The sequence below is a fragment of the Malus sylvestris genome, chromosome 9, assembly GCF_916048215.2.
Source record: "Malus sylvestris chromosome 9, drMalSylv7.2, whole genome shotgun sequence".
In the NCBI taxonomy this organism is placed as follows: domain Eukaryota; kingdom Viridiplantae; phylum Streptophyta; class Magnoliopsida; order Rosales; family Rosaceae; genus Malus; species Malus sylvestris.
This window is the reverse complement of record NC_062268.1, coordinates 28,027,009-28,041,907: the sequence shown is the minus strand read 5'-3', so window position 1 is coordinate 28,041,907 and position 14,899 is coordinate 28,027,009. Positions and strand designations below refer to the sequence as shown.

The 14,899-nt window shown below is 39.0% G+C and overlaps 1 protein-coding gene across 3 annotated transcripts; it reads left to right on the top strand.

The window, feature by feature from the left end:
- Nucleotides 1-10,088: 10,088 nt before the first annotated feature.
- LOC126583886 (uncharacterized) lies at nucleotides 10,089-14,564 on the top strand. 3 transcript variants are annotated; one of them, XM_050248426.1, is made up of 5 exons: nucleotides 10,089-10,349; nucleotides 11,740-12,619; nucleotides 12,719-12,813; nucleotides 12,907-14,130; nucleotides 14,217-14,564. In XM_050248426.1, exons 2-5 carry the CDS (start codon nucleotides 11,758-11,760, stop codon nucleotides 14,244-14,246), a joined length of 2,211 nt encoding a protein of 736 aa, XP_050104383.1. In that variant the 5' UTR covers nucleotides 10,089-10,349; nucleotides 11,740-11,757; the 3' UTR covers nucleotides 14,247-14,564. The 3 variants fall into 3 exon arrangements, with proteins under 3 accessions (XP_050104383.1, XP_050104384.1, XP_050104382.1); XM_050248427.1 differs by having other exon boundaries at nucleotides 10,089-10,404; nucleotides 11,740-12,607; XM_050248425.1 differs by having other exon boundaries at nucleotides 10,089-10,404.
- The last annotated feature ends 335 nt before the right edge of the window (nucleotides 14,565-14,899 follow it).

Genomic DNA, 14,899 nt, shown 5'->3' with positions numbered 1-14,899 from the left:
TGTGGAAACCAGCTACCAAAAATTCAAAAGCTAACTTTGGCGACATTTGTTGCAACCCGAAAGCTCAAATTATACCTTCAGACGCACGCAGTCATCCTCATGATGCACTATCCCACCCAATCCAAACGAGCAACGATAAAGGCGCAAACACTAGTGGATGTAAAGTTTTCTGACGAACGTAACAACTCATCCCAAAAGGCGCGCCAAGGTAGACGAACACTAAAAGGACACACTCGAAAGTAAGTTTTGTCCTCGTCACCCTAGAAGATTCTACATAGAAGCAATATGTACCGGCAGTTGAGCACCACTTCATGCTGCGCGTCACACGGCCCCAACCGACCTTTACTCCATAATTCAGCTCTAGAATGGCTCAATACCAGCAGTTGAGCATCTTTTGCTGCGTGTAACATAGCCCCAACTTTACGGCTCCCTACCATGCCTCATGCCTAGCATAGGCGACGCAACAGAGTGACCTAACGACGCCTCGGAGGCAACCGAGCACACCCTAGCCACGCCTGCTTTGCCCGATAGAGACTTCTAGCATTTGCACGTTAATGACGCATCCAACTACAATGGCTTAGGAGCAAGCATTGTCCTTGTCATCCTAGATGGTTCGATGCTCGAGCAGGCAATCATTATAGGCTTTAAAGCATCCAACAATGAAGTAGAGTATGAAACCTACTAGCAGGCCTCCGAATGGCAAAAGACTTGGCTGTGAAAAATTCCTAGCTAATCACCAACCAGACTACTGGGGAGTACATAATAAAACATCCAAAAATGGCGCAGTACCTAGAGAAGGTACGAGAGCAACTTGAGGCATTTTATACTTACACCCTTACTCAAGTTCTGCGGGCAGACAACGCTTACGTAGACACGCTAGCCAGCCTAGGCTCCATCACCACCAACTCAAACGCATTATTCTGGTGGAATATCTAAACAAGCCAAGCATAGAGGCAGAGCCAGCAGTCGAGGTGTTACAGGTTAGTACAACTCCAAACTGGCAAGATTTCATTATAGATTACCTAATTAATGGCACACTCCCCATAGAAAGATTGGAGTCTAGAAAGCTCCAAACAAAGGCAGCACATTACTACATGTGGAACGACATTCTTGTTCAAAGATCCTACATTAGACCACATCTTCACTGCTTAGCGTTTTCCAATGACCTAAATGTTCTAAATTCAATCCACGAAGGTGTTTGTGGAAATCACTCATCAGGCCAATCCTTAGCACATAAGGCTCTTAATGTAGGCTACTACTGGCCTACTATGCATCAAGACGCTAAGGGGTTAGTATAAAAGTGCGACCGCTGCCAACGCTACAAGCCGGTACCAGCACTGCCTTCCAGCGAACTACACTCGCAGATGAGTCCTTGGCCATTCATGTAGTAGGTAATCGACTTGGCAGGGCCAATGTTGTCCGCTATTAGTAGCATAGGCATGATGATTGTGGCAATTGACTACTTCACCAAGTGGGTGGAAGCAAATCCCATAATAACCACAACTCAGACGGACGTAGAGCGCTTTATATGGAGGAACATCATTTGTCGATTAGGCATCCCTCAATCCATTGTCACAAACAACGGCCTACAATTTGCAGGCAAAGATTTAGCGAAGTTCTTCCAGAAATACGGCATCAAGCATCACATGTCCATGTCGAGGTATCCTTAAGGCAATGGGCTGGCCGAAGCATCCAACAAGATGATTCTTAACTGCATCAAGAAATCCCTCTTCGACAAGAAGGGAAAATGGCTAGACGAACTTCCCGAATGTCTATGGGCGTATTGCATAACCAAACGACGAGCAACTGATGAGACTTTTTTCTCTTTGACATTTGGTTCATAAGTAATCATTCATCCTAATGTCATCGTGCCAAGTATCATCACTCTATTGCCAAGCACTTAGCAGAACAGAAAGTAGATGACCATAAACTTAGATCTGGCAGAGGAGAAACGCGAGAAGGTCATCACCCATATCATAGCTTACCAGCATCAAATCCTCTTTAGCTACAACAAAAGGGCCAAGATTCGATAGTTACAGCTTGGAGATCTAGTCCTAAAAAAGTCTTCATCACTACCCATAGAGAAGGCTAAAAAAATATGGATCCCATCCGAGAAAGTCCGTACAAGATTAGCAGAATAGGTGGCAAGGGTAGTTACACCTTCCTCACCGTGAATAACAAAAAGATCAAAAAATAATGGAACGCCTACAATTTGAGGAAGTACCATGCGTGACCTCCCGCTACATTGAAGCCTGAAAACTCAAGCAGCTCGATGGGCACCACCTCATAAGCCGAGGACTATCCAGTTGTTATGTTGTTCCTACCTTACAATTAAGTTTTCGTTCGTTTCACTCACTTTTCAACGAGGAATTCATAAGTAATCTACAACTTGGCATGGCTGTGTGCTTACAACAACTTATCACTCCTACACTTCAAGAAGACCACGCTCTTTTTAGGGACTTATTACAAGAATTGCGCCTTTTTAGGGACCAACCATGCTCTCCAATGCAAGAGGGTAAACCAATTCCCTGACACCTACTTGGGTTTGCTCTCCAATGCGGAAGGATAAACTTACACTTCGAATATCCAGACGTGGATGAGTTGGGTTACCCTAGTGTAAATGGGTGCATAATGGCTTGCACCGGGATTCCTAGAAGTAGCCATAATGGTCTTTTTCAAGGCTTAGCTAACTGAATGATTTTGGGTCTCTTAGTCTAATCCGTGGGGAACCGGGCCTCAGTGACGGATGAGGCACATTACGCAGTACCTCTTATGAACAGCTTTCCTAGAACCTTAAAGCTGTTACCGAATGCACTAAGGTAGCTTACGATTTCCAAAAGAATGCCTACGGCTTGCTCTTCGAGCAGTAAGCCACGCTAAACTTATACAACCACACATTTTTTGTGAAAGGTTAAACAATTAGTGTGCATATATGATGTTCTATCCATTGCCGACATGCTACGCGGTCAATAAGCTTCACCTCTGCCAAGCGCGGAATGATTGTTTAGATCTACACTAATTCCTAAAGTGTTGTGATACTTGATACGTAACCTATTGAATTGGTTACATAAAAAGCAAGAAGTTCTCTCGAACCTTTGCTTACGAAATTCCATACAACCGCGTACTTTTGATACGCAAGGTTAGCGAATTTCATGACCCAAAAATATTTAGTATGTTGTGATGCAGGCCACATAGCTCAAAGGATTGAAGAAAGCCAAGGTTAATAGCCAAGTGGTCACGCGGACTCGTCTGCTCTGTAAGTAAAGTGTCTGGTTGCTAACCCTATGGCTAACAACTTTGCAAAAGTTCTACACCAACACATGAGGAAGCTTATGCTACATGGGCCTGTCTATTTATAGAAAAGCAGCACGCCTGTCACCGGTCTAAAGGTCAAAGGTTGGGCATAAACAAAAGAAGCAAAGATAAAGAAAAGTAAAGGAAGCAAGTTTATTAAATTTTCTAGCAAAATTGATAAACAAATAGCAAAGGTTGAAGGAGTTCAAGCAAAGAAAAAAACAATAAGGAAAACAAAGAAAATCTTAAAGGCTACATAGAAGACTACTCTTCAGCAGTTACTCGGTCGCCACACCTTCAGCAGTCACAACATTCTCCGCAGCGGCATCATCTAGTGCTTCACCCTCGGCTACTCCAGCTTGGGAACCAACTTCTCCAACTACTTCACCAATGGAAGCCTCAAAAGTAAAAGCAAGCAAGTCTTTTGGAGAAGTAGAAAATGTTTCGAAGTCATTCCTAACAAACTCAAAGTTAGATGGCCTACCAAAAAGATGATCTACATAACCCAGCTTGTAGAAATCGGCCTGACTTTGAACAAGTAAAGCCTCGAGCCCAGCTTTCTCACCCTTCAGCTGCTTGTTCTCCTCAAGTAGACCAACACAGACGTGTTGCAGCTTATCCACTTATTTTTTCAAATTTTCGTTGATCTTCAGTGCACCTTAGAGTTTCAACACTTGGGGTTCATGCCTATTGACGACTTTCTTGAAGTGGATCACTTGATTATAAGCAACAGTCAACTCTTCACCATTTACGTAAGCAGCAGAACGAAGCTTAGAAATGGCACGTTCAAGATCTTGAATCTAAGGTATGTAACAGTCAACCTCCTTCTCTGCACTTTCATACTTAACTTAGATCACGTCAAGCCTAGTCTTCAAGTCAACGATCTCCTGGCTAGTGATCTCAAGCTGCAAAGAAGTGAGGGCAAAGATATTGGACCCCTTCAAAGCGATGAGCTCAGACTCCAACTTTTTGATCTTCTCGGTAGAAGAATAAGCTTCAGCCGCCATAGTCTTTGCCATCTCCTTAGTAGCCTTGGTATCTTCTTGGTCAAGGAGCATAAACTCGGCTGCCAGAATTGTCATTTTCTGCATCATAGCAAGCAGAGCAGTCCTTCTATATCGGTCGTATGCTTCGCAAAGGAACTTGGGCAAATAACCTTTCTAACGCTATCAACAAGCTTGCCATACATGTCCATGTCTTCAAACATATCTGGCTTAAAAAACGCATAAATCTCAGCAGCTTCTCTAGAAATAAGCTTGGTGGATTTCTCACAACTGCCCACGCGAACAGTCTGATTTTTCTCAGAAGGCAAACCAGTCTCAGTAGCAAGAGGAATAGGCTTTGGTGCCACTTTAGCAGCAAAGTCCACTTTATCGCCCTTCATAGTAGTAAGCCTCTCTAAATGTGAACTGGACTTAGCTCCTAACAAACGTCTTTGTACAGACTTCGGCATTGGGGGCATGATAAAACCTTTACACTGAGCAATCCTATCAGCAATCGTACTAGCCATTTTTGGCATGGTAAACATCACAGGCTAAGATCTAGTAGCCTCATTTTTCTTCCCTTTAGAAGAAGTCAAGTCAATCGCAGGTCTCTCAGCAATAGGGGGACCCTCATAAGCAGCGGAGGAAATCTTCAATTTTTTCTCAACCGACATCTCTTGAGCAGACAGGGAAGATCTCCCACCTTCATTCATAGTAGGCTTCACGACAGCAATCAGACGAGCCAATGCATTCGCCTTAATCCTCTTTATCTCCTCTCTCGGGAACAGCCCACATTTCTCCTGGCGAAGATGACTAAGCAGCCAACGCCATTCACGGTACTCAACAAGGGAGCTCAACCCATACTGGTTTTTCCCTTATTTTTTTCTCTTGGACCAGTAGGTAGGAAGCCTGCATGCCTAGCATTCTAGCAACCAATGAAGCATGTGACCTTCTTATTTCTCTCAATCGTTGGCCTGGCCCGTATCAGGTCTAAGAGCTTAAAAGACATGAGCCATGCGGCTTGCCTAGCAATGCGCCCTAATGCCTCAACTGCCGCCCCAGCCGCATAACTGTCCTTGGCTCTAGCCAAGCCAAGCAGCCCAAGCAATAGTATATGCCACAACACTTATCGGCCCATGCCTAGCCGACTCCTGGACCCTGCCAGCCGACGTGCCACACCACATCGACAGCTGCCCCGTAACAGCACTATCCAAGAAGAAGACAAGGAAAATTAAATTGTTCTTACCTCGGTGCGACGCGGAGAAGATGAAGAAAGCAACGAAAGATGGTCCTTTGCACGGGCAAGTGTAGAAGATTGCTAGGGGAGGGGGAACAAATATCCTCTAACTTTCTCTCTCTTGTATGGTAGAATAAATTGCGCTCTAAAATTGATTTAATCATCTACTTAATGTAGACTTAATAGACTTTAGAAGTGATTTATTTCCCTTTCCTAGAAAGATCTAATTTCCAATTAAAGATGGAATCTACATTAAAATAAAAAACAATCTTATGTTTCCTAAAGCAAGAGAAGATCTCTACACCTGCTACCCTTTTCTACGAGCAGCCCAATAGGTATGGGGACATTTGTGGAGCAAAAAATAATCAAGAAAATTATGGAGGCAACACGTGGACTTTTGGGTGAAAAGGATAAAATTACCTTCAAGACACACCAAGATTCTCACGTGCATGCAATGGATAATAACGACTCAATCAAAGAAGAGTCAAAGGTGATCAAAATGGTATTTATTCAAAACCCTCTCATCACTCCTCATCAAATTTTCACCCACAAGGTAACTCCCAATTATTCTTTTCAAATTGGTATTAATTACCAAATTAATTGCCAGATATTATTTGACATAATATCTTGCAATTAAAGACAAAATTCCACCATAAGTGGCCGGTCCCTATTTCTCCAAATAGGGCCGGCCACACCCCTATATATAGCCCTACATTTCTCCAAAAAACTAACTTCATTCTCTCCCCAAAATTCCTTAAACACTTTATCTCTCAAATTTTAACTTTGGCATCGGAGATTCTTTGTCCAAAGCCCCCCCATTCATCGTGGGTGCGTGAGGCTCTTGGCCTTAATCTTAGATGTTATTATTTTGCAAGTGCATTTTCGTCAAATGAGAAGAATGCGGAAATTTGCATCCACACACAGCCTGACTAGTGCTAGTGTCTGTTATAACCTTAGTTTGGTGAGAATGTATTTTTATATGCACCCGTAACTTAGATTCACCTGTATTTTTATACGCACCCCAACTTAGATTCGCATTGCCTATGCCGATCAAAACTACACCAATCGCTCATACACTTCGTCTGAAGCCTTGATGAGCCTAGAATTTTAGAAGATCAAATCTTTGTATAAGTAAAGTCAAGAAGAGATATATGTGGATGCAAATTTCTTCCTTCTCGATCTTGGACGATTTTGCACCTACAAAACAATTAACACCTTAGGTTAAGGCCAAGAGCCTCACGCGCCCACGATGAATGGGGGGGGCTTTGGCCGAAGAACCTCCGATGCCAAAGTTAGAATTTAGAGAGAAAGAGTGTTTAGAGAATTTTGGGATTTTTGCCAAAGTGTTGGAATTAGCTTTTTGGTGAGAATGGGAGTATATTTATAGGGATAGGAGGTGGCTAGGGTTTTTAGGTTTAATTTAGGTTTAATTAGCCAATTTATTTGGCTATTAAACATAAGATGAATGTTTTGGTGGTTTTTGAATTTATTGGGTAATAAAAAGGAAGAAATGGTGAAAAAGGTAGAAAAAAGTGATGGATTAGGTTTTGAAATGGGGATAGCCGGCCATGTGGTGTTTTAGGGTTGAATTGGATATATTTTGTAGTTATTTGGATATAATGGATGGTTTAATTGACAATTAATGGGTTAATTAGGCAATAAACCCATTAATTAGCCAATTAACACAATTTAAAAGGAATGTGTTTGGGAATTACCTTGTAGAAAGGATTTGATGAGATGGACTTTGAATTGTTACCTATTTTGGGCACTTCTATCTTGGTTGAAAGAGGGTTGCCCGCTGCTTGCGCGTAGGAACCTCGTTGTACTGCAAGGGTATTTTTGTCATTTTTGTCCAAAAATCCACGTGTCGCCCTGTGAATATTTTTGGCTCCACAATATATACATCATAAAAGTTGAGCCTCTTCTCCCTGTTATCCCTCTCCTACTTTCACCCTCTAAATTTGTTCTTTAGCAAAATCATTTTTATATCAAATCTGGTAAAAATACAAAGTTTGTACCAGCCATGGCCGCGGATACAGACCTTACCTAAAACAAAAATCCTCCGATATCCGATGACATCGGCACAGAATCATATGCTTGGATGACAATCCTATGCATGTTCATATTTTATAGGCATCAAAAAAAAAAAAAAAGTATTCGTTTTTTATATTCCAACAAGAAAAGAAAGTAGATATTTCACATATCATACCACCAATAATTGATAAAGGCAAATCAACTACCAGCAAATAAAGAATCAAACAAGAAAATAATTTAAGTTAATACAATGGGGAAGAGGATGGGCGTAGGGACCTCGTTTTAACTTTTATTCAGTTTTCACAGAAAACAGTCCAATGAACGGAGGAGGATTTTCTCCCCTCTTAATTTCTTTCCCATTCCCTTCCTTTCTGTTTGAAAGGTTACGATTTAATCACGTCAACATCTTATATTGATTTTTTTTTATAAAGACAATAAGACAAAAAAAATATGTAAGAGGAAGGGAGGGAATGAGATGGGAATAGAAGGGGAGAAAATCATACTCCCCAATGAACATCGTAAATAATTGAATGAGTCGTATTGGGGGGGGAGAGAATGACTACATGAAATTGATTCACTTTTATTATATTTTTATTTGATAATTAAATGTATGTAGATAAGTAAATTTCGATGAAATACACACTCATTCAAACATTAGATTTTAACATGACAAGGCTTACATGATGATATACACCGTGTGTCTCACAAATCGCACACATCGCACATGACTCATCAAAACTAGACAGGTCATTAAGAATGACATGCATAGATATTTGGAGGAAAGTAATCAAGAAAATTTTAATTTATATCAAACAAATTAATTGAGTTAAAATGTCAAAAAAAGGATTGCCAATTAAGTATGAAATGTTGTTGATTTATTTGATTTAATCAAAGATTAATTGATGAAGTCAAGTCGCGAATCAAGTTTCAAATCAAGTCTTGGGTCTTTCGTCAATTAATTAAATTCAAAATCAAGCCTCGATCAAGACTTAGGAAGCTTATAAATACGGGGCTCAAAGATAAAGTAAGACCCTCCTAGAAATTCATTCACACACCCGAACACTCAAACACTCGGAAGATTCAGAAAGCTCTTTGCATCCTTAGGAAGAACCATCAAGCACCACTACACGTGCCGATTCTTCCATCACCACAAGCCAACTTGCGGTATTCGTTTATCTGAGATCAAGTTATTACAACCCTCATATCAACAACCACCTACAAATGCACTTATACAACCCAGAGATCGAAATAGAGGATTCAAACTTTGTAATTAGGGATTGTAACCCTACATTTACATTAAAATAAAATTTATTTTGTATACATGTTCTTGTTTGATTTGTTACAGAAATTTCATGTTTACAGTGTCATGCTTAATGGTAATCCTATGTCGTATAAGTTGTTCATAATTTATGTGCGTTTTTATTTGGGTAGACTGTGTGTCGGTCCAGTTGTATAAAGATGATCTTACTGTCTTTTTATATTTAGCATTCATTGCCCTCACATGATCTTAGGCCAAGTGACACATAAACAAACCCAACAAATAACAAGTACAATTTTTCCTTCACTTTTATTATTCTAAAATATTAAATTAAGACTTATTAGTTTCTTATGAACTATTTTATGGTCAAATCAAAAGTCTTCCTCATGTTCACTGTGAAGCTTTCTCTTAATTTTTGTTTTGATAGAAGCTTCCTCTTCATTCAATGGTGCAAACCATTTATTTTCAAGTCAATTAATGTTTATTTTTATAATAAAAGTTCTATTTCAAAAGCGTTTTTAAATAACTAAAAGCGCTATTTAAATGAAATGTGTTTGAAATTATTATTTAATAAAGTACAAGTTGATTTTGGAAAAGTGTTTTTAGCAGGAAACGTGTCAAATGTTTTTGGAAATAAAAAAATATTTTTGGTTAAAGCACTTTCAGTCTTCCTCTTCACATATAAGTGAGAGGTCTTAAATTCGATTCTCATCAAAGGAAAATTTAAACCACGTTAGCTCACTTTCTCACCCCCTTACTAGGGATAATATCGTTTGTTCAAAAAAAAAAAAAAAAAAGGAAGACATTTTCAATCATTTAAGAGCACTTCCTAAACAAGTCCAAAGTTATTTTGATTGGATATCATTAAGGCACACATACGTGACCAAAGAAATAGTAGTGGATACATGCAACTACGAAAAGAAAAAAAAAAGACTTTAAGAATAGATTTTTTTTTTTTTTTGATAAATGATAAGATAATTTTACAATTAGTCATTTAAACCACGGAATAAAAGATTCAAACACAAAACTTTAAGCACAAAAAAAAATATTTTTAAATAACTGAGCTACAAAGTATTAGCTGAGGATAGAGAGTTTGTTTTATGAAAAACAACATTAGAAAAGTATACCAAAAAATCATAATTTAATTTGCCAAAATAACGAAGATTCCTTATCTGGAAAAGGGGTGGTCTAATTAGTTTATTTTTGGTATTTGTTATTATTATTATTTATTATTTATTTTGATCGAACATTATATATATTTGTCTCCGTGTTTAAATTTGGCATTTCATCATCGGCGGGTAAGCGCTGCTCTGCACTTCAGCCTTAATGACACAAAAGAACAAACCACTCTCTCTCTCTCTCTCTCTCTCTCTCTCTCTCTCTCTCTTCCCCTTTATTCTGTCTCTCACATTTCTCTTGAATTTTTTACATTACAGTTTAGGTATTGATTCTCATACAACCTCCCTGCCTCTCTTCTCTTTCTGTGACTTGTGGTAGAGGAGTTCTCATTTGATATATCTTTCCAAGAACCACCACCGACCTGGTTTTTCTCTCTCTTCCTCTCTCTCTCTCTCTCTCTCTCTCTCTCTCTCATCAGGGTCAGTGTTTCTCTAATTCTTCACTGCATTTTTGCTCTTCTTATTTTTTTTTCCAAAATTTTCTGACAAATTATTTTTATCTGAAAGAGAACTGAGCATGGATTTCATGGTTGACTTGTTCCTTGTTTCTGATTAAATGGGTTTCTAGGTTTCTTTAATTGCTTCAATAAAGATTCAAACCTTAGTATCTTTGTTAATTAGGTTGGATTAAAACGCAGTGTAATGTGGGCAAAAGTAGAATTTGATTGAGGATTAAAGATTGATGCTGGTATTTAAGTGCTGCTGGGAATCAAGGGTTTGAAGCTCTTACTGGGGTGCTGTAATTATTGTTGATTTATCAGAATATTAGAAATTTAATGTTCTCATTTAAGCAGTCTTAGGTCTCTGGGTATTTGACCAGAAAGAAAGAATAGGACCAGTCACTTTCACACAGTGTCCCTAACCTTCTGTTTGGTTACTGAGAAAGAAGAAAATGAAAGGAAGTAGGATTCGATTTTACTTTTGAAATGATGAAAATATTACCATAATTAATTACTCCATACTTCTGTTGGGTTCTGTTGCATTGACTTTCTCAATCTTTGGTAAATACTGAAAGTTCAAGTCCAATTGCTTTATTTGTTTGTGGGTTCTCTGGGCTTCCAGATGAGTGTAAAGCCACATCCATCACTATTTTTCAGCTTGATAAAGTAGTTGATCTCAAATAATATTTGATCTTAATTTATTTTGTTCGATGTTAAGTAGGTTAATTAGCACACCAGCATGAGTTAAGGGAGTTTTAATGCAAAAACTTGGTAGCTTGGGAGTAAATCAATGCTCAATTTGGAAGTACATTGAAATAGATACAGTTTGTTTAGATCCAAAATCTCTAATCTTCCCTCGTTTATGTTCTTGTTATGCAACACATGCAAAATAATCATTTAGATGTCATTTAGAAGACTGGATTCATCTCAAATCCTATGAAATTAAATAGGTCTGTTTCCCTGAAGTGTCAAAAGTGTTTACCATTCGTTCAAATTTTTATATCAAACTGAAAAAATTGCAGAAAGAGGGTCTAAATTTTTCAATTGAGTATGTTTTTTTTTACTCAATCAATTTTCAATCGGTATTTACACTCTTGTTTTTGCAAGGATTGAGCGGCTTATTTATCATTTGTTGGTTCATAGACATTGTGTTTTAGTAGATTTAGTTTTCTTAGTTACCTTTATATTGGAACTTTATATTCGACACTGTCACACACTGGATCACTTTATATATGTATTCTCTGTTATGTAGCGTCTCTGGTTCCTTAGTTTTTTTCTCTGGAATGTAATTTGATTACAACGAGGTGCTTTGCAGGAAAGAAAATTATAGCACATGATGCTAAAGAATATGATGGAAGAGAAGCAGTTAGATCTTGATCAGCCACTTCTGTCTGTAAGACGATATTCACCTACAGTAGTCTCCTCAGAAGCTGATGACAAAAGAAAGGCTGATAAGTCACTGCCCAAGCTACCTCCTCTTCCATTTTACAAATCAGAATTGAAATCAGGTCCGGTGAGGCATCCAGGTACTGTTCCTTTTGTATGGGAGCAAATCCCCGGAAGACCCAAGGATGAAAGAAATTCACAAACTCAGGGTCTTGAACGGCCTGCCACTACACCGAGGCTTCCGCCTGGAAGGGTTTCAATTGCTAAGAAGCAAGCATTGGATAAAGGTTCTAAACGCACTACAGCGGCTCAATCCCCAACTGGACATGTACTTTCCAATTCTAAAAATGATTCAACCTTTGATACAAAAGAAGTTACTAAGTGTGACAGCTCTAGAGAGGGGATGGAGGATAAGGATATTTCCGATTCAGAGGATGGTGATGAGACCTATTTAGATGCACTTGACGCACTTTCGAGGAGTGAATCATTCTATTATAACTGTAGTGTAAGTGGTTTGAGTGGACTGGATGGTCCAGATGTCAAACCAACTGGAACCTTCTCGACAGATCCACAGACTCGCGATTTCATGATGGGTCGGTTCTTGCCTGCAGCAAAAGCTATGGCTTCAGACACACCTCAATATAGTACCAGGAAGCAACCAGTTGCTCGAGAGCAACCAATTTGTCAAGAGCAACCAAGAGGGATGAAGGTCGCCAGTGGGAATAAGCAACATCCACTTAATCAATATAAGCCAAATGATTTGCCACATAATGTTCAAGATATAACTGGGGACAAAAGTGAGTATGAAGGTGATTATATAAAGATCTGAAAATTTATTCGGTAACGTTTGCGAGTCATTTCCTTGATTTCACTTAAAAAATTATTTTGTCTTCTGAACCTTGTTCCAGGTATGAGAGCACAAGCGCAATTACCCATTTCTTCAGTTAGGAGTGTGCGAGCTAAATCTTCCTATCCCAGTGCTTACAGAGAAGCTAAAAATGAGGTATATTGCCTTATTTACGTGTGTTTCCCCCAGTTTCTATGTGTTATTATTACGTCAAGAATCTTTATTGAACAGTTTACATATTTTCTTTAGCATTCTGGGGGCGATGCTTGTGAACAAAGATTAATGAATGGACATCAGGAAGCTGTGATACCTAAAGATAAGAATGATTTGAAATGTGAATCCAACCAGATCACCAAAATAAGTGAATGTGAGAAATTAGATGGGTCACCTGTACACAGGCGTCACCAGGGTAGTAACATATCACCCTACCGAAAGGAATGTTTTCATCATGAAGAAAAAGGTTTTCTTGGTATTCCTGAAAAAGCAAAGAACTTCAGAGAAACTAGTAGCTCTGGAAAGTATCGAAAAGGCCACAACAATTTTAGGGAAATATTGGCTACTGAGAATATTGCTGAATGGAAAATGGGCCCAGGGAGTCCTGTAGTTGAGAAGACTCTGTATATTGATTCTGTGCATACTGTAAAATCTCCGAATTCAAATTCACATTCCTCAGATACAAAGGGCAATATCATTCAGTACAGAGGGAATGATAATGAAATTCCTGAGAAAAGTAATGAAGTGAAAGAAACCCCTTCGGCAGAGTTTTCACTCCAAGATATTGAGCACTTGGGTGATGGAAATGAGAAGGCTATAGTGCCGTTTCAAAGTTTGGAGTTTCCTGACTCCAGCTTTCTATATTGGTCTGGCAGATCCAGTAAGGATGATCAAACAGATATGAGAAACGGTTCCATATTAGATCAGGATTCCAGCAGATTTGCAAGCTTAAAAGTGGTTGACCAAGAAACAGTCAACTTGAAAAGCCAACATTTAGAGAAATCAGTTCACTGGAAAAATTGTAATGGCCTTACTCGGGACCTTATTACATCGACAAGTGAAAAACTGAATGATGAGAAAAAGAGTGATTTAAAAGGCCAACAGCCTAGAAAATCAGGAACGGAAGAAAGTTCGCATAGCCATGGTCAGATTTCTATTACATTGACCAGCTCAAAAGTGGCCTACAGGGGAAAGATTGATTTAGAAAGTCGACGACTTGTGAAATTTGGTAATCAGGAAAGTGCCCGGGGCCACAATTCACGACTGCCCCTTGGACCACCTTTACCGAAATCTCCATCAGAGTCTTGGTTAAAGCGCACCTTACCTAGTATTTCCTCGAGGAGCTCGTCTTCACAGTATTCTTCTGGTTCACAGATTTATGCTAGTGGTCAGCCTTCGAAGACGTCCTCTCTTGATCCCAAATGGGAGACAATTGTTAAAACTTCTAACACACACCATGGACATTGGCGGTTTTCAGAGGTAATTCCTTGACTCTTCACCTTAACTGCTTAAGTTTACCTGTTTGGTGATGGGATTTGTTTATGAAACTCAGTTTATATTGTCAGGACCTTCTGACACCTATACCGGAAGCTTAGAAGTCGGATGTTTATCTGAAGCTCACCGGCCTACCTGAATATCCATGCTTTCTATGGTTGTAAAGGTGCTGAATATAGTTTTTTATTCTCTCTTTCTATATGTTTCTCTCGAATGTGTTGCCTTCATAAGTTTATACCCAGAAGTCAGTACATAATGAAAACTGTATATCAACAAGCCCATTTCGTATCATTTTTTGAACTTAACTTTCTTTTAGTGGGATTCTTGTGTAAAGCGAACCAAAAGATGTATTTGTTTCTTCATTTCCTTAATAAAAGAAAACTCATGTAGTTTGAGCCGCTCTCATATCTGCGGATAAATCCTTGCATAGTTCAAATTTAATATTTTTGTTGAGTTGATGCGGTTTTAGAATGAACATATGAGTTTGATTTGCATGAAATTCCAGGCTTAATTTCTTCCGATCGATTATTGAGCACATTTTGACGGCTAGTTTGAGGGGGAAGTATTTGTTTATGTTTTGCTTCAAAAGCCTAGGATTCTTATGCAGCGTTGCTAAGAAACTGTTGCAAAAGTGAATCATTATCACATCAGTGGGGTTGCTATATGTGATGTCTCGTGTATTCAAAAGGGAATAGTGATTAGGGGTGGATTCGGTACGGTTATTGTACTAAAACTCTTGTACCGATTATTATAC

Coding starts and splice junctions, on each gene's coding strand:
- LOC126583886 (XM_050248426.1), top strand. CDS start 11,758: ATGATGCTAAAGAATATGATGGAAGAGAAGCAGTTAGATCTTGATCAG. Junction 12,814..12,906: donor ACAGAGAAGCTAAAAATGAG/GTATATTGCCTT, acceptor TATTTTCTTTAG/CATTCTGGGGGCGATGCTTG. Junction 14,131..14,216: donor GACATTGGCGGTTTTCAGAG/GTAATTCCTTGA, acceptor TTATATTGTCAG/GACCTTCTGACACCTATACC.